A 24231-nucleotide genomic window follows, 5' to 3' on the forward strand; every position below is an offset into this window, starting at 1 on the left:
AGTCAGCTTCTTTGGTGGGAAAATTTAGTAAGAAACTCAGTAACAATCTTGTCCCAAGTATCCAAACTCTCCTTGGATCGGGAATCTAGCCATAGCTTTGCTCCATCCCTCAGAGCATATGGGAAGAGCATGAGTTTATACACCTCTCGGTTCACTCCATTTGTCTTTACAGTATCACAAATCTGCAGAAAGTTAGAAATAAATTGATTTGGGTCTTCATGGGGAAGATCATGATACTTGCAGTTTTGTTGCACCAGGGTGACCAATTGTGGCTTCAACTCAAAGTTGTTCACAGCTATAGAAGGCACCAAAATGCTTTTTCCATAAAGATCTGCAGTAGGAGCAGAGTAAGAGCCAAGCACTCTCCTTTGTTCCTCACTCCCATTCGGATTTGCTACATTGGCATTAACAGCATTGTTAGGATCCATAGTGGATTCTGAAGCCTTGTAAAGTCTTGCTTGTTGCAAACACCGCCTGAGAGTTCTTTCAGGTTCAGGATCAAATTCTAAGAGATGTTCTTTGTCTCTGTTCCTGTGCATAAACAAACAGAAGACAAGAAAAGATGGGATTCTCTACGTCAGAGTGCAGAGAACTCCCAGTGGGGTAACCTGTGTAAAATAATAAAATAGAAATACTAAATAAATAAAACAAAAAAATTTTGAAAATAATAACTGAAATAAAACAAAAAAAATTGAAATTAAAAGGGAAAATAGACAAGGAAATTAAAATGAAATTATCTAGGTGACACCAAACTTAATTTCAGAAATTAATGAAAAATATTAGTGCTATTTATTTATTTAATTTTTTTTTCGAAAATACTAAGCAAACTTTAAATAAAATTAAAACTAAAATGCCTAATCTAAGCAATCAAACAACTGATAGTTGTTAATCACTATCAATCCCCGGCAACGGTGCCAAAAACTTGGTGCGAATTTTATAACCACAAACTAACCGGCAAGTACACCGGGTCGTACCAAGTAATACCTCAGGTGAGTGAAGGTCGATCCCACGAGGATTGATGGATTAAGCAATGATGGTTGATTAATTGGCTTAGTTAGACAAGCAGAAAACAGTATTTGAGATTTCAAAAAGCATTAAACAGAAGACAGGCAAATAAATAAGTTGGGAATAAAATATGGAGAAGGCAGTTAAGGCTTCAGAGTTATCTATTTTCCGGATTGACTTTTCTTACTAACTATTTTAACCATGCAAGATTTAATTCATGGCAAACTATATGTGACTAGACCCTAATTCCTTAGACCTTTCTAGTCTCTTCTAAAATTCATCAACTGCCAATTCCTTGTTCAATTTATTCCAATTAGAAGGTGAAGCTTAATTCTAGTTTATATGCCACATAAATCCTAATTACCCAAATATAAGAGGATTATATGTCACGTATCCCGTTAAGTCCAGATAATTAAAATTTAGGAGAAGTTGTTTTCAAACTATTGTTCAAGTAAAGAGCTTTTCCAAGTTATACAAGAACTCAATTAGAAAGAGGGTCATACTTCTATTCCATCCAAATTCATAAAATAAAGAACGAAAACAATTCTTGAAATATAAATCAGTACATGAATAAAAATAGAAAAATAATAGTATCAATCTATACAATAGACAGAGCTCCTAACCTTAACAGTGGAGGTTTAGTTGCTCATGGTTCAGAGAGAAAATAAGGATTCTGATAAAATGTATTTTGGCTGAGGTCGAATGGAATCCCCCAGAAGGGAAGTTTCTTTTCCCTATTATATCTAATCCTAATTAATTTAAAATATATTTTCTAAAACTAAAATAATATCTTTTCTTATTTTAAAATAACAATAAAGTTTTAAATAAGAATTAATAGGAATCAGCGTTTTCTACACTTCGCGCTTGTCACGCGTACGCGTCAGTCACGCGTACGCGTCGATGGTCTTCTTCGCGTGTCACACGTACGCGTCAGGTATGCGTGCGTGTCACTGTACAACTTCGCTTTTCACGCGTACGCGTCAGGTACGCGCACGCGTCGCTCCTCGCTGTCATCTCCTTTAACTCTTGTGCTAATTCCATTTGTGCAAGCTTCTTCTCCATCCTTTAAGCCATTCCTGTCTTATATGGCCTTCTTCTCTTTTTCTGCGGAAACTCCACCAAATCCAACAAATGCTATCTAAAATAAACAGAATTTCACAAGACTAAAAGTAGCATCCATAGTGGCAAAAGATAATTAATTATTAATTAAACTCAACAAATTAAATGCAAATTCACTAGGAAAAGAAAAGAAAGATGCTCACGCATCAGGTAGCCATCAGATTTTCAATGCTAGACACAATCAAAGAAATGGTAGGAGCCGCAGTAACCTAAAACAAGAAGTGAAATGAGAACAAACGTAATTAATGAGATTAAAAATCAGCATGAGAGATATCATCATCATTTAAGTTCTTCAAGATAATGCTATTTTTAATATGGAGGATGTGAGAATATATAAAAATACCTGAAAAGCAAGTTGACCACTGAGACTAAGAGTATCGACATCATCTTCCGAAGAAGACTTACTCACTGATTTATCACTAGACGAGGTGTTCTCGTTTTCCTCTTCATTGTGCTGAGAGATCACCGGTCCATCAAGATTGTCATTGGATGTATTTGATGTGTCATCCTTATCATCACTATTTGAAGATGTTGACACTGCAATTTGTTCAAGTCTTCTTTTTATCTGGCGGCTTGAGTAATTAAAATTGAATTTCTTTTTTCCTACAAGCTTGCCAGAAGACTTTCTCAAAGGAGGATTGCCAGCAAGTGAGGTGGTTGTTTTCTCTGTAACAAAATATATAATAATAATAATAATAATAATAATAATAATAATAATAATAATAATAATAATAATAATAATAATAAAATAATTAAAACATGTGCCATTGTGATATTCTTAGAAGGCATTATGCATGAAGGAAATAACATTAATAACAACAACACATAGAGGAACATAATTTTTGAAATCAAAATGAGCAAATGATTTAGTTGTCATTACCTTTTTTGATGATTGATGCTCTCCTCACTTGTTGCATTACAAGAACAGTGGTCATCCTTTGACAACAGGTACTAAAAGCAACTTTAATAGAAGAGTAATAGGTCTTCCACCAAGAGAAGAATAAACATGTGGTCAACTAGCAAGATTTGAAAGGGAATAGGTGGAATTTATTTCTCCGCGAAGCATTATCCTTCTGAATGTGCAACAGATCTTCTAATGAAGTAGCTTTGACATGCAAAAATTGTGACTCTTGAAGATGGTAAGAAGACGGAATGGCCTGAGCTAACCCAAATTGTCTAGAAACGGTGTTTGGCATGTAAATCGTTGTTCTTAGGTCATCTTCACCTAGGAATCCAGCAAAAAGTAATTGAGGAGTCAAGAACTGTGACCAAATAGTGATACTTTCCTTCTGTGTAATCCTAGTTGGGGTAAGAGATCGCGTCAACCATTCTGGACCGGTCTGACAATTAGCAAAAGGAGTCAGATTAATGTTGTGGTCTTTCTTTGGAAAGTAGTAGAACGCACGAAAGAAGTGTTTCATCTTATCATGTGAGGCCATTAACTTGTCAGGAAAAACTAAGTTGAGCAGACAGTGTCCTACAATAACAGAATCTGTAGGACCTTTTTGGGTCAAACGTGGTTGTAGTTCAGATTCAAAAATAGCAGAAACCACAATTGAAAAAATCAAATAGGACCGTCAACATTAGTGATCCTCTTCTTCTCCCTCATAAGGTCTGTGATCCAATCTAGAGTAAGATATAGTCAAGCTAGGAACAATTTGGCTAAACACAGCCTCTTACCTTCGGTTAACATAATGGCCAATGGGAGATAAGTGACTCCGACTTAAATACTCCGGGCACAGAAAACAACGCCGCTTAACCAATAGAGAAGGAAGGCTATGTGCTCATTATCAGAAACAGGTTCTCCATCTTGACCTTTGTTATTAAAAATGAAGCTCTGGTAGGTGGTGGAAGAGATATCAATGGCATACGCTACTCCTGTGGTTGACTGAGTAGTAGTTAAAATTTTCTCTCCCAAGGGAGGTAGACCAGTTATCGCAGCTACATCCTGAAGAGTAGGAGTAATCATGCCGTATGGGGTGTGAAAAGTATGTGAAGTCTCATTCCAAAAATACAATGCACCTCCCATTAGTCCTGAATTAACAGTGTAAGAGTTTTTACTAAGCTGAATTAGGTCATATATCCCAATCTCTTTCCACAAAGTCATTTTCTCAGTTTTAACCCTACCTAACCAAGCATGATAACCTTCAATGTTGGTCTTTGGAAAATTTCTGAATAGCCTGTTGTTGGAGTCGAAGTATCCAATGGGAATGGAGTCTTGAAAAGCAACAGGTTTTCTTTGAGAGTGACTAGGAAAAGAACTTTTGATCTTGTTTGCTACTTTGGGAGAGATGATGGGGCCAATGAAAGTTGAATATATACCGTCAATAGTGAAAGGGAGTAGTACCTGAGCTTCCCATATTTTTTATTTCGAGGCCTCTGGTTCAGGAGCAAAATCTTTGTCGTTTTTGACAACAGGCTTATCACAAATGACCACTTTAGATGAAGAAGGAGGACTTGTTGACAGATGGTGGCTTGAGGTTACCATAAGAGTATAAATTGAAGAAAATCTAAGTATGGGGTGTCAAGATTATCAACAATCAACAAACAAGCTATAAAGGTAGAAAATAATACATGAAAAATGAATAAAAATTGAGCTTATATGGGTTTAATTTGGATTAAGCAATAAGCAAGAATTTAACACGAAACAGGACTTAATACTGCTTGTCAACACTCATGAATATTAAAAAAAAAATCATAAACAAAACATATAAAAATTCATTATCTACTATATTGGTTATTGCTAAAATTAAGGAAAATGTATATATAATCTAAGTAAGATAGAAGCATATAATATAAGTCTCCATCCCTTTGTTTTTTATTGCATTTGTGTAACGTGCTTCAGAACATTGCCCGAAAACTTAGAATTGCATTCTTCATTAAGAAATTCAATGGGAAAAATGATGCAAAAGTTAAATTATTCCTAATTAATATGGCCACAAGATATCAATTGTTTCTACTTACATTAAAAAAATGTCTAGTTAAATTAAAATAGATCATCTCAGTGAAGGGGTCACTTACTGTTAGAAAGAAGCTAGCAAATATATACACAAAGAAGTCTGGTAAAGCATCTCCTTCAGCAAGACCTCGAGGATTAGAAAACAGTTGAATCAGCGGAAAGCAAATTGAAGAAATTCAAGACCTTAATCTTCAACACATCGTGAACAGGTTTTAGGGCAGCACACAATTTTCAATTAGGGAACATCAGATTATATTTGTAGATATAATAATATATTACCAAAAATAAATAAATAAATAAATAAATAAATAAATAAATAAATAAATAAAAAAGGGATAAAATTTCGACATGTTTGTGCCAAGAAAATGAACTATCCCTTTTATCCTGTTTTTGGGAGCAAAATAGACAGAAAATTATATATATATATATATATATATATATGTTTTTTTCATTTTTCTTTTTTTTCCTACCTTTTCTTTCATACTTAAAAATAGAAAAAAGACAGAAACATAATAGAATTGAAGAATAGGATTCAACAGTCAAATCATAATTTGAGTTAAAAAATGTAAAAGAAAAAAAGAAAATGTTCTTCAGAGTAAGATTCTAGTACTCATAGTCATGATTAATACAAGGAATATTTTGCATGCCATTTTTGGGATTAGGGTTCCTTTGAATCAACAATGGAAAAGAGAAAGATAAGGATGGAGCTAGCAGTGAAATCTTACCTGGAATATTAGAAAAGTTAGGTATAGTCAAACCATCGTGAACAGAGAAAGTAAATAAAATTTGGGAGAATGGGAGGCACAGATTAAAGAAGAAGCCTTTTGGCATTTAAACACTAACGTAACCTCTCTCTCACAAGTATTACAAAAAGATAAGAGTACTGAACTATTTTACTTTTTGTTTAGCCAAAATAAAAATAAATAAACAAATAAATAAAATAACAAAAAAAAAAAGAGTACGAGTACTCTTGTGTGCTTTCTAAGTGACGTTTCAAAATATCATTCTTGTCAAACACGTATTATTTTATATATATATATATATATATATATATATATATATATATAATAAAAATAAAAAAATAAATAAATATACTTTCGTATATACTCCTTTTATTATTATAAGAAGCAAAATTCTTTTTACTTCCAATTACTGTACGACTTCAAGTGAAAAATTTTGGGGGCATTATGTTAGACAAAATATAATTTTTATAAAAAAATTATAAAAAAGATAGTTAATTACATGGTGATGTCTCCATATATAATATTTATATCTATTTTAAATTAAATTAGATCATTTGACAGTCGATTATCTATTTGATTTTTGAAATTCACATGAGGTGCGCGAACAGTTACGGGCCAATCTAAATTTTCTGCAATAGGTGTACAAATGGTAACTGTCAGCTGACATTAGGTTAGTTTATAAATAAAGCTTTAGGAACATATTGTAAGCAGTTAGTTCTTCTTGAAAAACACTTAGAAATCAAAAACTCTCTCAACCCCTTAGCATCACAGAGTAAAATTGGGAATCTTAAGTAATTCCTCTGAACTCAAACACTTGTACTTTGCTTTTTCCCAATTTTTATTAATAAAATTCTTCTACTTTTACGTCTTCTTCTTTTTTAAGTTCATGTTTCTTCCTTCATCTTCTTTTTAATTTTCTATTTATTTCAATTTCTGCAATTTACTTCACCACTAGCACCTTGCATTTATATGTTTATTTGTTACTTTTATTCCTTTTAATTTTATTTGACGTTACAATTACGACATTGAGATACCCACAATTTCTTTTAAACATAAACAAAATTTGAATAAAATAGACAGAAAAAAAAAAAAACCTAATTGGTTCAAATGGTTTTCGGCTTAGATTGATATTACATAAAATTATGCTCATGGTATCTTAAACTTTTATATTGCTTACCTATTTTTCCTCTTTTGAGTGAACTTTTACCGCAATTCATAAAATGTTACTTTAAGAAATTTAACATATTTTAGAATAAAACACAAAAATTGTCTAAAAATTTTAGTTGCGGATAAAAATATTGTTAAAAGATTTAAAAATTAAAAATACTCTCAAAATAATTAGAGAAAATTCTACTCCTCTCTCTTGAGAGATGTTAAAATGATACCTCCTTTCTTTTTATTTGTAAAATATACATTCCTCTTTTTTATAACTTTTAAAAAACCTCTTCTTTAATTCATTTTAAATTTTTGAAAAAAGGACAAATAGGTTCCTGACCTTTTGTCTCACGGACATTTTTGTCTCTGACCATTGAAAAATACTTTTAAGTCCCTGACCTTCACAAAACTTAGACGGATCAGTCCATCCGTCTAAATTCCTCCGTCAGGGACTGATCCGTCCAAATGCCTCCGACTGATCCGTCCAAATTTTGTGAAGGTCAGGGACTTAAAAGTATTTTTCAATGGTTAAAGACGAAAATGTCCACGGGACAAATGGAACAAAAGGTCAGAGACCTATTTGTCCTTTTCTTATGTTAACTAATGTTAACTTTATCCATTTTTCAAGAAAAAATATATTATTTTTTACAAAAATATATTATTTTTTACAAAAATATCCTTTAACAAAAATTTTATTTTTTTATCATTACATTTTTCTTATCAAAATACCTTTTAATAAATTTTTTTTATTGATTAAATTATCTTTTTACCAAAATATTTTTTTTAAAAATCAATAATTAATTTTTTTTAAAATACTCTTCAATAATTTTTTAATTATTAAATTATGATTTTACCAAAATTTTTGTTAACAATTATTTTAAGATACAAATATTTTCTTGACAATTATTGGCTAGATTATTTTTTTTCATGTATAACATAACTGTATGCTAATTCTAACTTATTCATATTAATTATATTGTTAAAAAATGGTTACACATACATAAATATCACAATGATTAATCACCTAATAATCTCTTAGCTTCCTATAAAGATTGTCCAGAAAATCATTAAACGGTATTTAACTGAATTATTTAATATAATATACATTTACATTTTAACTATTATTTTAACATAAAAAAAAACTTTTATGACTATTCACATGACATAGTCTTGATATAAAAATAATATATAATTTATTCTTTATGAAATATAATTAATTTTATGACTTTTATGACTTTATAATATAAATTAATAGTAAAATATAAAATTATATAATTGTATTATATAATTTGGTAAAAGTCATAATTTAATTAATTTATTAATCAATTGTAATATATTAATTTATTTTTTATTAAAAATTAATAGTAAAATATAAAAAAGATTATTAACGAAAATTTTGGTAAAATCACAATTTAATAATTAAAAATTTATTGAAAGGTATTTTAAAAGGAAATTAATTATGAATTTCTTTTAAAAATTATTTTAGTAAAAATATAATTTAACCAATAAAAAATAATTTATAAAGAGTATTTTGGTAAGCAAAATTTAATAACAAAAGATAAAATTTTTGTTAAAAGATAATTTATTTTTTCTTGTAAATGGACAAAGTTAACATTAGTTAATACAAAAAATTTAAAATAAATTAAAGAAAAATTTTTTTAAAAATTATAAAGAAAAAAAATGTCATTTTAACATCTCTCGTACGAGAGGAGTAAAATTTTCTCAAATAATTAAAAACGTCACAAAAATACTACAAAATAAACTCGTCTCTGTATTTATTTCTAGTTAAGACACTTTTGTCTCGATTTTAAATCTTTCAAAATATTTGTCATTTTTATTTTTTGAGAGCATTTTTGTCGGCAATCAAATTTCAAAAGGCATTTTTAGTAGTTTAATCTATTTAACAAATATTATTTAGAGCACGATACAAATTTTGGAAAGGAACAGCAGGACGATGGTGCGTTTTGGCGCAAATACTCCACTCAAAATTATTTTATGACCTCTAGAATAATCGGCATAGATCTTTCGCTACAAAGTTGAATTTATGCTACTTTCCATACCAAACTATTTCGGTGTTTTCTGCGCACCGAACTATACAATAATCATAAAATTCATAAAACAAATGCTGAACATCTCAATCGTGGATGTCGACCGATTCTGAACCATTTAGGTATTAAGAAACCATTAACAGTTAAAAATGAAATAAAAGGAAGGAGAAAATAAAGAATTACGAAGGAACTTCCCTCTTTCAGGAATTTAACAAATAAAATACAAACAGAAAGCAAGAATATATTAACTCCTATTGCATTATTGTACAACAGCTAAACACGGGTATGATGTGACCAGTCTTCACTTATTGATAAATCGGAAAAATAAAAATTCTAACTTTATAATCCGATGCCATGAAGTTACATTATTATACAACAGCTAACATAGTTATAATGTGACGGATTATTTATTTCACAATAATACAGGCAGTTAACTCACTTGGGCATTTCTTAAAGGAGCTCAATCATCAGAAAAGCTTAAAGCAGCAACAACGGACCCTGTTGATGGAAAAGTTGATGAAACATCAGGGTAGTCTTTCCACGAGGTTGTCACCTCCAAAGATGGGTATAGCCATGATTTAACCGAATCCACAAACGAGTTTGGATCTAAGTTCAAAATGGCCTCCCAATCAACTTGTAAGCCCTGAGGGATGCTTCCTGTGAACTCCATATTGGCAGCGAGGAACAAACCAAGCATACCTATGAACCCCACTGCAGCTGATCCTCTGGACAGTGGCATAAAGTTATACCTGAAAAACGCTTCGTTAGGTTTTACAGAAATGACACTAGGTGTGATCTACTAGTACAAGGTTTGGGTGGTCTACATGAGGTCCAAAATTCATACTTTGGTGTCGTCAATGTACCAAAGAAAAAACTTTATAGAACATTCAAATGCTTAAAAAGAAAGAAAATTGGCAAAGTTTGATCAGGAAGTTATACCAGAAATATGTCATCTTTAAAATTGCATCTCTGATGTTTTCAAGCATGTCGAAATCAGTAGACCCATAGTTTTCACCACAGTAAGCATTGCAGAGATTCTGACAGATACCAGTTCCAACATGCATACAAGGCAAGCGTTAAGACTGACCAAGAAATTTGAACTATAAATCAAAGTTAAAAGAAAAACATATTTTCATACAAATTCAACAAGAATAAATATACTGCCAGCAAATAAAAAAAGCTGAAATGGCCAAGGAAGACAATGTTAATTATACATGTAGGTGACTATAGATAAACTCTCATTTGTAGTTGATTCTTGGAGTGTCTAACTCTTCCTTAGATCAGTGTAATCCTTTTTAGGGTTCTATGCACTTCCCCAATAATCCTACAACAATAATACATATTTTTTCTCTTCCGATTCCAGATCTAATAGTGTGTTAACTTATTATGAGATGACAGATATGGTATGAGGTCAATGGTCAAGATACTAAAGAAACATAAACAGAAACCACCCATAAAGTGGCCATATGTATAAGGTTTAGTTTAAGCCACATACATCCCATGCCATTGCCATTTCTGCATCAAAATCTTCCCATCTCGCAGGAGTGCAAGGTGTTCTTATTGCAAAGTCATAACCACGTTCCCCCCTGAAAAAAAAAATCCATCAGTTATTCAATTAAAAAAAAGGAAGAGAAGCAGCAGGAAATGAGGAAGAAAATAACTGAATTTTCGTAAGGCATGTATCTAGCTTACATTTTTACAAGGGTTATCCTTGTCCCTTCAAGCTGCTTCCTGAAGAACAATAACATACAGAGAAAGTAAGCATTCGGAGAAATTCTGTTGCCAGTCACATTTTGCACTATGCACACTTACTCTTCAAATGCAGCACTCTGGCACCAAGTAGACAACCAGAAATCCTCACCAACAATTCTGTAGAGATCAGAGCATGATTTTGCATGCATGATCTGCACATCAAGCATTCAAGTTTCCATTTTCAGAGAAACATAGACAAAGGAATCTTTGCTATTTTATTATATCATAAGAATCAGAACAATACAATGGTACATAACAGCCAACACGGACCATTATAAAAAATCCGAAGACATTTGATACCAAGTAATCTATATGGAAGCATTTCTTTTCAGAAGTTCATTGCCCAAAATGAAATCCTTAAGATTCAATTATATTTATGAAGCATGTCAAGTTAATTCAAAACAACTAAAACGTTAACAAAAATTTAAAGATTATTCGTTTCAGTCTATCTAACTTGACAAATAAGAAACATCAATATCATGCACCTTGCAGATTTCAATCATCTATTCTAGGCACACAATAAACCTATCTATTGATATGGCTGGCTGAGGAGCGACATAACACTTGATTCTCCTGACATGTTGTGTCTCTTATAAACTGGTCTATTGAAAACTTAAATGATATAGAATACCAAATAGTGTACGAGATACAAGCGCAGATTTAGAGTATCACCCAGCAAACAATGGCATAAGAGGTGCATTAACACACTAAAATTAGCATTAATACACTAACATTATAACTTTCCAAAGCTGTACCTTTTTGAGGTTAAAAGTCATGTAGTTGCTTTCTGCATGGTAAACCAAGTAATTTTAAAGCTACAAACTCACCTCTTCCAGTTTCCCATCTTTGGCAAGATGGATGATCTTGTCTTTTTTGCTGTAGACATATGATCTCTCTTTCATGACAGTCTTTGCAATATCCAATGTCCTGCGGGATCTAGAAATAATAAGTACTTCCAAGCTAGTTTACTAATTAACTAAGAATAACTAAAAAGAATGAAAAAGTTAAAATAAAATCACCAACTTTACCTTTCATAATTAGGGAAGTAACGGACAACTTTGGCTTGTCCAAGAATCAAAGGTGTGTGAGAGCCAAACCCAGAATTAAACTCCTCACTGAAATGCAAAAAATTCAATTCAAAGTCCATATAAAATCTGAATTTCATACAATTCTGAAATAATAATCTGAAGAACTGCAAGAAATAGAAGCAAAAATAAATCAGATCTAGAGAATAACAGAACTATGATCCTATTTTGAATAAATGGAAAGCTATCCTAGTAAACCAATCAATGAAAAATTTAACTTTGACCATCTTTCAATTGCAATAATTGGTCACCCCGATTTCTGCACAACTGCAATTATATCCACCTTTTCTGGTCCTAAAATAAGATCATAAGTGTGTGTGTGTGTGCGTGTGTGTGTGAAAGATTAATTTGTTGGTAAATGTGGATAAAAGAAAAAAAGACAGTTCCAAAAGCAGAATTTTTTTTCAACATTTTCCTTTTAGTCTACTTGTTTATTTTGTAATGTGACAGTACTTTTACCATTTTATCCGTTATATATTACAAAATCAAACATCACTTTTTCTTTCATACAATTCAAACAAAATATATTACCAGTTAACTGAAATGTGATTTTAGTTAACATATTGAAACAAATTTATTTCATTACAATCAATCATAAATAAAATCAACTATATTTATTGTTGATTATTGAAAATATCTTACTTTCAAACAAAAGGCAATCCATCATCTCATATTTATTGTTGATTATTGAAACTCTCTTACTTTCAAACAAAAGGCAATCCATCATCTCTCATGGATATCTAAGACTCACACGAAAGAAGTAGAAGTGTTCAAATAAGGATAAAAGTTATGTGTATACAACATTATACATACAATATTGAAGAGAAGCGAGAAATAATACAAAGAAAAGCGAGGAATTATACATACAAAATTGAAGAAAGTAAATAGATAGTCAAAACAAGAACAATATAAAACTTTCTATTTAAAGAAATTATGAATCTAAATTATTGGAAGAGGAGCCTTAGAGCAACGGTTGAGTTGTCTCCGCATGACCTCAAGGTCTCGGGTTCAAGCCGTGGAAACAGCCACTGATGTAATTATCAGGTTAGGCTATGTACATTACACTCTTTGGGTGCAGCCCTTCCCCAAACCCTGTATTAACGCGGGATGCTTGTACACCGGGCTGTGCTTTTCTTTTTTTAAAGAAATTATGAATCTAAATTTATTTATTGTTCAAAACAAGAGAAAAACTAGTGTGTATGTCTCATTATTTATAGTGCCTCTGACCCACATATAACCTAAAAAGATCAAGGAAGAAAGTAGGAATTGGACTTCAAGCCAACAAGCCAATAAAGGGGCCAGTGAAGGTTTACAAGAGAAGGCAGAGACAAAGATTAAAGGTAGAAATGAAAATGAACTGAAAGAAGGTTGCAGAGAATAGTCTGGGGAAACTGCAAGAAAGAGGTGAGGGAGGAATTCAGTAGCCTGGGCAGTGTGCCATGGCTTATGCCATTAGGCAAAGATAGCATCCTGTTTCTTTGATTATTTCCTATTAAACATGTCTAAATAGAGCCTGTTGTTGAGATTGGGGGCTTTGCCTCTGGATTATCTATCCAATTTCCAGTACTAATACTAGAATATATCATTATTTAAATAACTCCTTAGAATATCAAAGAAGGTTTCTCACTAATGGAATTTATATTTCCTTATATTTCATGATTTGCTTCCTTATTTAATTAGGTTTTGGAGTCTAGCATTATTGTAAAAAGGGCTTAATGCAGTTTGTATTGCATCACGATAACATTGTTCTATTGTTCAGAGTCTATTCTATTTTTTCTTCCTTCCTTGCCTAGAATCCATATATCATTAACAATTTCAGAGTGTATGCGTGTGTTCAGAAGACTAACAAACAATGGAATAGTTAGAAATCTTAATTAAGAAGCAGCACACCTCTAAATTTAGACTCAAAAAGACAAAAAAATGAGTTGGTGGCGGGCAAAGTATCAAGGGGAAAAAAGGATGTGTTTTTCTAATAATGAAAAGAGTTCACAAGTTCACATCAACAACATAGCATGCGACAATAGTTTCTCAACTTATCTTTGAGAACAATTTAGATATGCTCCGTTGCAGCATAAAATTGTTGGAGAAAACATAAGTGGCACTGAAACATAAATTACTCTATACTGATACTTAGTGCAAAGATGGGATACCTTAGCTTGTTCACCCACACAACAGGGTCACAAGGCTCAGAAATCTGTCTCCATCTAACAGCCAGTGAGTAAACATCTTGCCATGACATGGTACGACTGGATGATCTTTCTTCTATAGTGCCGTGTGAATATGATTCCAAGGCACTGCTCGTACTACAACCAGCCCCTCCTCTGTTTTGACTGGGCATATTAACTCTTTCCCTTCTCCTAGCCCTTTTCCCAGACTTTGAGTTGTTTTTATTAGAAGATTTCCATTCCACATGCATGGAACGCCAGGCCTTTGAGACCTTTTGTGCAATTTCAATGGCAGCAAATCCTGCCATACGATGCTGATAAATAAGGAAATATTAGACAGGCTAAAAAGATGATTGTATCAACAATAATGGCAACCAGAGGTGCTGATTGAATGTAATCATATTACAGTGAATGAGTGAAAGCATAAAAATTAGTTAAGGGGTAAAAACCATGATTGGCAAATATGTAGAATGAAGTGTCCCGAAAATAATCTTAGATAAAAAATAAACAACAATATCATCAACAACAATGCTTTATCCCACTAGTTGGGGTTGGGTACATGAATCAAATGCCATAATTGTGCTCTATCATGTATTATATTTATAGTGAGACCGTTTACCCATAGAACTCTGTTAGGTATCTAAGGAAAGTGGGAAACCACACCTTAAAAGCTAGCTGTTAAGGGGGAAGAACCACTCTCCTTATATACAACATCAAGCATCCCATACTACTCGATGTGGGACTTTGAGCACCCATAATACCCAAGTCCCTAACAAACTCCTTTGACCACCTCGTGTATGGTCTTCTTGGGTCTTCGTCTAAATTTTGCCATCTGTCTAGCTTCCATCTGATCCACTCATCAAACCGGATGCTCGATCGATGTTCAGTATTCTACCCACATGTCCAAATCACATGAGATGAGATTCTAGCATCTTTTTCAACAATAGGAGCTATTCCAATTTTTCCTCTTATAACATCATTCCTTATTCTGTCCATACTTAAATCTTCCTTTGATTCTCCCATAGGATGATGTCATTGGCAAATAGCCTGCACCAAGGTACAGGTTCTTGGATATGTTCGGTAAACACTTCCAAAACCAATGTGAAAAGATATAGATTTAGAGATGACCCTTGGTATAGTCCTATACTAATAAGAAATTCTTCTATCATACCACTTTGAGTTTCTACACTACTTATAACCTCATCATACATGTCCTTAATTGCACAAATATACACAATCCTTACTCTCTAGTTTCCTAAAACCTTCCATAAGATCTCTCTTGATATCCTATCATAGATATGCTACATGTGTACTTACATAGGAAGCTCATCCATGAATTTTTACTCTCCAATTTCGTGGACAAGAAATTTATCATGTGATTTAGTTTATGAGAAGTTTAAGTTAGTTATTGCTTCAAAATCCGGAAACTGACCTGCTTAATCTGAACTAGTTTTATCTATTATTGAACCATTATAGATCATTATTTATTTGCCAAAACAAAATATCCTAACACCATCAACTAAATGGAAATACTATATACCACATTTCCTTCTTTTGCAGTTTGATCATTATTTTTAGGTGCAATAAAATAAAGAAGAATACAAGCCTAATATTGACACCAAAGGCTCAAAAGCTAGAACTTAAGAGGGACATCAATATATTGAATAGCTTTACCTGACGCCTATTAGGAAGAAAACCGGGACAATCATATTGGATTTTATTGCCAGTTGAGTCCGCAGCCTGTATAAGAGTAGCCTTCTGCTTTGTAAGAGTAAAATCATGCCGTTTAAATTTTCCCTTTCTTAAAGACTCACGCAAAGGGGGTTGCCTGAACACCTTTTCACATACATTCTTTGGATGCAATCTCTTGCACCAGTGCTCCTAAATACAATGAAGATACAATTAAATATCATAGAAATTGGAACCCCAGGCAATACAAAACATGATCTTTTAGAGATCATATTACATAAACTAATTTTTAAAGATCTTTTGGAGCTAATTTAAATTCTCAGTAGGCATAATCATGAATCATATTTGTGATTTTCTTCCCCCTCCTATTTTTTATAGTAAATAGGCTAATTTACACAACACACATGACAACATAGTTATCGAGATAGAAGTCATCTAAGCAGAATTTTCAAGCCCTTGAAGTAAAAGAGATGAGCAAGTTCCAAGGAAAGGAAGTTATTTACATAACTTTTACCTTAAAAAGTGCATCAATATCCCCATCAACATCAAACCAGCAAAAATCACCATTAAACTTTGAGGCTGTGTAAAGAGCAATCTCTTTCTACAAAGGAAGATAGTGTAAAAGAACATATTAGAACAAGGCTGCACATAATGAGTGAAATTTAACAGAGCAACAGTGACATGCTGGTCTATCGACAGAATTTCTATTTGAAACATGCTGACAAAAAACTGCATGATAATATTATCATGCTCTAAGTGTGTACATTGTTATGCTTGTAATCTCTCTGCAAGTACAAGTATATATTTCACAATAAAACAAACCTGATAGAATGCAAGGCACTGGAGGATGAACTTGTCCATTGAATCTAATTCCAAATCCAGTGCAGCATCATAATCCTTGACCTGTGACCATTAAATAAAGCTCTAGCTTGGCATATGTAAACCAGCATGGCAATATTTCACACAAAAGTTAGAAATTAAGCAATCATACCGCCTCTTTGTATTGTCCGACAGCATGGTAGCAGGAAGCTCGTAAATATAAACACTCAATGTTGGTTCCGTCGATGCTCAGTCCCGTTGTTAAATCCTTGATAGCCTTTCTGAAATATTCAAACCCACATTAAATACTAGAACATAGAGTACCACACCAAAGCATTTAACAATGGCCACAATGGCCATTAGGGTGAAATATTTGAAACAATATATGATGACCTTTCCCATTTTCAAAAAATTCTTCAACTTATCTCCATAACATTTTAAATTTCAAACCAAAAGAGCATTGCTCCTTGCTATCTGAAATAAATAAAGATGCTTTGCATTTGAGCAAATACACATCAGATAAATGTCCCTTGAAGTGCTTGTTATCTAAATACAAGACATAAGTCCCAATGAAACTCCTAACAAGATTCTATTCAAATAAATCATTTTGTCAAAGAATGAAACAACTTAAGACAGGGAATGTCTCTATATAGTCCCCCCTAAGTCCCTAAAACAGTATTATCAACTACTTTCTTGTAGTTACAGGAACTATTTCACCATGTTCTACGATCCAAATTTTATCACATTTAATGCTTGTAGGTGTGCCTCTGTATAAGTTGTTTTCAAGACTCATTAAAATTAAGAACCAGTCACTCCAAAAGATATTCAACCTATCAGTCAGTAGATATGGTTGTATAAATACCTGTGCTCACCCATTGCATGGAACAGAAGGCCACGCATATGATATGCTCTGACAAACCTAACATCCATAGATAAAAGCAATCAGCCTCAGTGCCTCAGATAAAGTGAACAGCCACAAATCACAAAAAGAACACCATGCTAACATGAGTAATTTGGTTTCATTCATGACAATTACCTCCCATCAATTTGCAGCACCTCATTTAGACATTCATGAGTTTTCATTGGCTTTCCTAAATCTTGATAGAACTGCCCAAGATACACATTCAGACCAAAGCTAATAACAAAATCATATAAGATAATAGCTTTAAGAATACAAAAAAAAATATAATAATTGCAGCAAACTCAACAGAAATAAGCCCAATTAATTAAAGAAATGTAGAAATGTGAATTAATCTAGTACAAAATGGATAATCAAGTCAAAGTAGAATACGTGAATTTAGATAGATAACAGGCAGACAGAAATGCATGGATGAAAGCAGTGAACCAAGATATGAGTAGAGATAGCAGGAAGATTACAATAATATAGCTAAATATTTTTCACGAAGACATTCATCTCTTTAATTTGATGATGCTATCAATACAGCATGACTATGCATGATACATACCTGAGCCAGGTGTGCCCATGCTTCAAGGAAATTTCTATCAAGTTGAAGTGATTTTCGATGTGCTTCCTCAGCTTTGTTATATTCACCAACAGAAGATAATGCTAAACCCTGTAAACCCATTTTTCTCAATGAAGGAACGAAAATATCTTCTATGTAAAAATTCAGAAAACCGCCATAAATGACCTGAATCAGTCAAGAATAAGATAAAAGACATAAGCCTCACCAAATATGAGTAAGCAGACTTATTATCCTTTTCAAGCTTCACACAAGATGACAGGTCTCTAACAGCTGCATCAAAATCTTTAAATTTGAAATTGACAATTCCTGCATTAAGAAGACTAGATTAATTGGCAGTGAGACCTAGACAGAGAATTCATTATTTCAATTTTCACCATAAGTATTTTGTTGGACCAAACTCCCTAAACTTTAAATTGACAAATAATACCAATATAGAAATCTATGTCCTTAGGGTCTGAAGGAATTTTCTAAATACCTCAAAACCACATTCTTCTGTATCATAATTAATCAATTAGCACAGGAAAATAGCATACAATTTTCGTTGATGATTATCAACAAACCTAGATGACTTACCTTCATGGGTTCATCACACTATGAATCCCATGCAGAAAGGAAAAGTTCTTATATATAATTTCATCCAGCAATTCCAGATCTAATAATTCCCCATCTGCTTCTAACAAAAGGAAATATATGTTCACACAAAAAATATATCAACAGTAAAAAATGCAATCATGCCAGATGGCTTTTCCTTTTTTTTTTTTTTTTTTTTACTTTTCTAATAAAATTTCTTGTTATATCAAAGTAAAAGATAGTAACCATGCCACATAAAAATAATCCAATTTCTCCTTCTGAACTACCATAGGTACATGTATCAGACCCATCATAGCAGGAAAATAAAGAGAAAGAGAGGCATAACATTTTTCATTTCAGGATACACTTGCTGTTAATTTGTAATTTTTATCCTAATAACAAAACAAAAACCAAAAACAGTGTGAGAAGTTACCTCTCTCGTGTAAAATATCAGCTGACTCAGGTTCAAACTCTAGTGCCTTAGTCAAATCTTCAATAGCCTGACATCCAGCAAAAAAGGGGCAGGAAACATCAATTGTCATATTTATCAATTGATATTTGCACAAGAAAACTATATACCAATATGTTATGAAAAATTGCATACACAAACTCAATATTTCAATCTACTCAAATTTCAATCTTCTTATAATATAAAATGCAACTAATGCTATTTTAGGTCATTGTTAGAGACCACAATAAACTCCACCTATGTTACTAGTTGGCCTCAAACCTAGATAAAATAGGAGGGTTGTATTAGGCCTTTGACTATTAACATAAAACTTTGTTGAATCTTAATGACATGGTCAAAAACACAATATTGCAAGTCTAAGCAGAGGCCAGTTACGTGGATATAGTTATGGTTTTAGTAGAGTCGGTAACTTCCCCAATGGTTTCATTCAGGGATTTAATGCAAGTGTAGTTGGAAGGAATGGACTTAATATAGATGGAAGATCGAACGTTGTTACTGTTGGTCCTAGTGAATATCCTCTTTTCAGTCATAGTTATGGGATAGGACTTGACTTTGGGCCACCATTGACCCAAAATGGAACTTCAAACTTTACTTCTACCTTCATAGGGCGAAAGTTTAACTCTTCATTTGGTGGTAGTCCAAAAGGAACAACAATGCCACTAAGGCTAAAGATTTTTGCATTTTTGATTGTGTCTACAACGATGTTTGAAATTGAAATGAAGGTTGAAAAGCATTGTAGGTTGTGGATTTTATCTGTAACTATTGAATACCTTTTGTGCAAGTTTTAGTTTATCATAATTTTTGGAACATAATGTATCTACGTGTAATATATTTGCATATCCATGTTAATATTTATATTTGAATTAGTACTAATTAGGTTATATATAAGATGCGCATGGTGGTTTTTTCTAAAAGTTATATTTACCTTTTATTTTCAATAGCAATATCAATTACCTTCAGATGATATGATTTTCGGAAGTGTATTATTATATAACTGTGCTGATGATTATATTGCACTATATTATGGATCTCATCAATCAAATTTCGTCATTATTTGTTAGTAAATAGCATAACAAACATTTGGTGTTATATTAAGGCAGTTTGTTCATTAAGGTTCTAATCTTATAGTTAAAATTCTTATTATCTATTCATGCATTTAAGCATTTTTTCATTCCCGTGCATCGCACGTGTTCATTCACTAGTGAGATACAAGAATTACGCTTAGTCATGCTTACCTCAACAAACTCTCCCAAGGCTGCCCGGGCTTGACCTCTCCTTTTCCATGCTTCACTAGCCGATGGATTAAATTGTATGGCCTAAGATATTCAACATGTGAACTAAAAGCATATAGAAGAAATAGTATAAGATAATGTTCATTCAGGTACCTTTGTAAAATCAGCTATAGCAGAATTAAGCTCTTTCTTGAAAGCATATGCCGTCCCCCTTCCTATCAATGCCTCAGGATATGCAGTATCTTCTTTCAGTATCTGAGAACAACATGGCGACATGGTTACAGTATTTTATTTGGTAATTATTGGGGAAAACATAGAAAAAAAAGAGTGTGAAAAGATAACAAATGCATGGACAGGAGAAATCAATTATATCAGTAGTGAGGAAAATTTCACCTTGTCAAAAATTGATATGGCTTGAGCATAGTTTCCGTCATTGACCTTGAAAAAAAGAAATGATGCCACATGTACTCTTAGAGATTTAGACACATTGATGCAGCAACAAGTTGACATATAGTATAAATTAGGAAATTGATATTGTCACTCCTATTTTTAATAATGTCACTCCACACAACACACATGATTTTTTTACATTGTATGTTTGCATAAATTTATAAGAAAATGAGTGACATTATCAAAATAAGAGTGGCAATTTCCATTCCCTATAAATTATTATAAGTGAAATCTATAAAACTAACCGCTTGTATTCCCCTTGAGAGTCGAAAATCTACGCTTATGGAATTTTTGTTAGAAACTTTAGCAACACAAAATTTCTTATATTTCCTGGCTTCTTCTTTTCCCTCATGGGGAAAAACAAACTTACTAACTGGAGTCCTAAGAATCTCAGAGATATTAATTGAGTCACTACTATTCCTAGGCACTTTATCACCGGAATCTGAAGCGTCACTTGAGTCATTACATGATTCAGAATTGTAACTTAGATTCTCAATAACATCAGGGCTTTCATTCACTTGGCCATCAAATTTTTTTGGCTCTCCATTTTCATCACGCAAGTCGGTTTTTGACTCAAAGTCCACATTAGACTTTAGGCATATCTCAGATTTATTGCTGCCATTTCCAGGTGATTCAGCCTGAGCAGTCAACCTATCATGATTCATATCTGCCCCTGAGTTCCCATTATTTGAAGACTCCAATATTGATTGTGGCATGGACAACTCATTAGTTTCACAAGATGCATCATTGCCTTGTTTTGCCGTTTTCAAGAGCTCTTCAAGTTCTAGCAGCTGTTTCAAATCTGTGGCCTGATGCAAAGCATGTTCATGTCCTTGCTCCCATACCAAAATAGCATCTCTTTTCCTTCCCAATGCAGAAAATGCACTACCTACATGACAAAATAGAACAGTATTGAGTTCAAAATTAAAATGTTTGTGAATGAGAAATACACTTGAACCCCTAGCCCTCTACTGTATCACGTAACACCAATCTATCCTATAACCAGAGCATGAACAAATCCATTATAGCATTATTCCCCCATGATCATTATTCATCAAAGTTAAATCGCCTCTTCCCTTGGCCACATTGGTTTCAGAGTACAATCATTTGCCTTATAAACTAATCAACTACTGATTTAAGTAATCACAACGAGCACTCATCAATTTAACTAATCACAAGAAATACCACCCGTCCACCCCCAGGGGATAGAAAAATTGAATCAGTCTGCATAGTCAGACTAAGTCAACAGTGACAGAGTACCAAATTTCTACGGCATAGCGCATAACTAGCTCAATTTGTCAAAATCACTAAAAAAAACTTTTTTTATTTGAAAAAAGCTATTTCTTTTATCAAAATAATAGAGGGCAGACAAGCATTAACTTAACTGAAACTCTTAGAAAATTAAAGATGTGAAATAAAAGTAAATGAAAGACCTTTGAGAATATAAGCCTGAAGAAGCGTAGGATCAAGCTGCAGAGCTTTATCGCAATCCTTAATCGCGTGCTTATTCAGCTCCAATTTGCTGTAACAAAAGGCTCGGTTGCTGAAACCACAACACAACCATCACCACAACAAAAATTGACCATCAAATTAGCAAGAAGAATAGCATTTCTACAGAGAATCAAAATCAATCACCACAAAAAGGAAAAAGAAACGAAATTTGGGGATCGGAGATGCGATTATGCACCATATGTCTTGAATTGTAGGGGAACAACAAATAAGGGAGTCAAGTATCCGAATGGCCTTGGACCATTCCTTGGAGGCGCAGAACCTTGCAAGCTCAACTCGCTCGGAGAGCGCAGGAGCCATGGCAGTGCACCGAACCGAACCCGGGTGAACCGGATCAGAAATGAATGTGCTGGTTTGTAACGGTTTCTTGGGATTTGGGAACGAAATTTGGGTGGGTGGTGTAAGTCGTGAATTGGAGAATTGGCGAAGGGTTTAAGAGTTTTTAGATCGAAGGTTGAGAAAAGAGACGGAGAAAGGAGGAAGGAGGAGGCGGAGGCAAGAGAGTAACGGCGCCTTGGGGATGACGCGTGAAGTGCACGGATTTCTCTTTCTCTTTTCCCGTAAGTGAAAAACTGGAATTTCCTTTTTCTTTTTTTTTTCAAACCGAAAATGTTATAAGAAGAAATTTAAAATTTTAGTTAGCACTCAGATTTTAAAAAAAAAAAAATGGATTGGAGAGTGGAGACTAATGTGTTATCTTATCTACCATCTAGAGTAAATTAGTAAAAGAAAAATACTAGAGTACTACTAAAATTTATTATTTTTAGTTATTAATTTTTTTATCTTTAAAATTTGATATTTTTATGTCGAATAAATTTAAAAAAAAATGATTGTGAATGACCAAATGTTTTTAAAAAATAAAAAAAATTAGAGATCAAATTTTATTTCGATTTTTTTAGTATTTTCTAAATATTTATTTAAATGCCATAAAAATTTAGAGCAAACGGATAAATCGTTTGTTAAATACATAAATTTTTTTGCCATTTATAAAAGTATAATATTTATTGGTTATTTTTATCGCATTCTCCCCAAAACTGTTTTGTTAATAATATCTTTTAAAAAAATTTTTATTAGCACCTAAATTCTTCAGATAAATAGTTAACTCATTATCTTAAGAGGGAAACATCTTTGTTCTTAAAAGCAATCCGTCATTAAATAAAAAGAGATCCGATATTAACTTATTAAGTAAATGATAGTTGAGTTGCATGTAAAATTAAATAATAAAATAAAATTATGTAATTTTATCTATATATTATGTATAAAATTAGAAATTTTTCTTTCTATATTAAGTCATTAGAAGTGAATCTTTCCAACAAAAAAAAAAACTCCGAACATAAGTAACATTTTGTCTTATATAATTAAAAAGTATTTTATTACAAAATATCAATAATATTTTGTTTTTTTATCTAATTAAAAAATATTTTTTTATAAAAGGTTAACGATATTTTATTTTTACATAATTAAAATAATATTTTTACAAATGTCGATGACAAATTTTATTGCCATTATAAAAGAGTAAAATACTAAAATAATTAAATATTTTTGTATTTAACAAAAAATTATAAATATGTAAAAAAATTAGGCCATATAATTATGTCAAATATTTTATTTATATTTATTAATAACATTGATAATAATTTTTGCATCAACAAAATTGTTTAAGATTGAAATAACTACAAGGCATCAATAACTAACAAGAAGTGTTATGTCAAAAAAAATAGTAAAAAGTGTACATAATTTTGTGTTTTAAAATAGTATTTATTTAGTATCTATATTCATCCGCGATATAAATATGATAGCGCATGTTTATCATTTATTTGATAAGACATTTTATGGACACGGTGACACATAATAACACATAAAATATATATTTTCAATATCTCTTCTTTAATATGAGACATAGCTTATAAAACACAATTTTTTTATTTTATTTTTTTTCTTTAATTCCAATTCTGTCCCTTATCCACTTATCCTCTCA

The 24231-nt window shown here is 32.3% G+C and overlaps 1 protein-coding gene across 2 annotated transcripts; it reads right to left on the bottom strand.

The window, feature by feature from the left end:
* Positions 1–9208: 9208 nt before the first annotated feature.
* Positions 9209–22948, bottom strand: LOC107627349 (suppressor of RPS4-RLD 1). 2 transcript variants are annotated; one of them, XM_088501260.1, is made up of 23 exons: positions 22432–22948; positions 22178–22287; positions 20990–21633; positions 20688–20732; positions 20448–20549; positions 20298–20378; positions 19027–19093; positions 18229–18329; positions 18006–18113; positions 17576–17646; positions 17402–17458; positions 16712–16820; positions 16543–16623; positions 16235–16321; positions 15706–15912; positions 14017–14345; positions 11810–11896; positions 11609–11708; positions 10842–10933; positions 10722–10760; positions 10525–10615; positions 9969–10066; positions 9209–9778 (listed from the first exon to the last, which is right to left on the bottom strand). In XM_088501260.1, exons 1-23 carry the CDS (start codon positions 22551–22553, stop codon positions 9490–9492), a joined length of 3117 nt encoding a protein of 1038 aa, XP_088357386.1. In that variant the 5' UTR covers positions 22554–22948; the 3' UTR covers positions 9209–9489. The 2 variants fall into 2 exon arrangements, with proteins under 2 accessions (XP_088357386.1, XP_088357385.1); XM_088501259.1 differs by having other exon boundaries at positions 11609–11717; positions 22432–22869.
* Between the last annotated feature and the right edge of the window lie 1283 nt (positions 22949–24231).

The sequence above is a fragment of the Arachis ipaensis genome, chromosome B1, assembly GCF_059453495.1.
Source record: "Arachis ipaensis isolate K30076 ecotype BB chromosome B1, ASM5945349v1, whole genome shotgun sequence".
Classification (NCBI taxonomy): Eukaryota; Viridiplantae; Streptophyta; class Magnoliopsida; order Fabales; family Fabaceae; genus Arachis; species Arachis ipaensis.

Bases quoted from the DNA above. Each gene is read 5' to 3' on its own strand.
- LOC107627349 (XM_088501259.1), bottom strand. From the start codon at position 22,553: ATGGCTCCTGCGCTCTCCGAGCGAGTTGAGCTTGCAAGGTTCTGCGCC. The intron at 18,330-19,026 runs GTAACTTCTCAC...TTCTTAATGCAG, and splicing joins TGATATTTTACACGAGAGAG to GAATTGTCAATTTCAAATTT. The intron at 17,459-17,575 runs GTAATTGTCATG...TATGGATGTTAG, and splicing joins GTGCTGCAAATTGATGGGAG to GTTTGTCAGAGCATATCATA.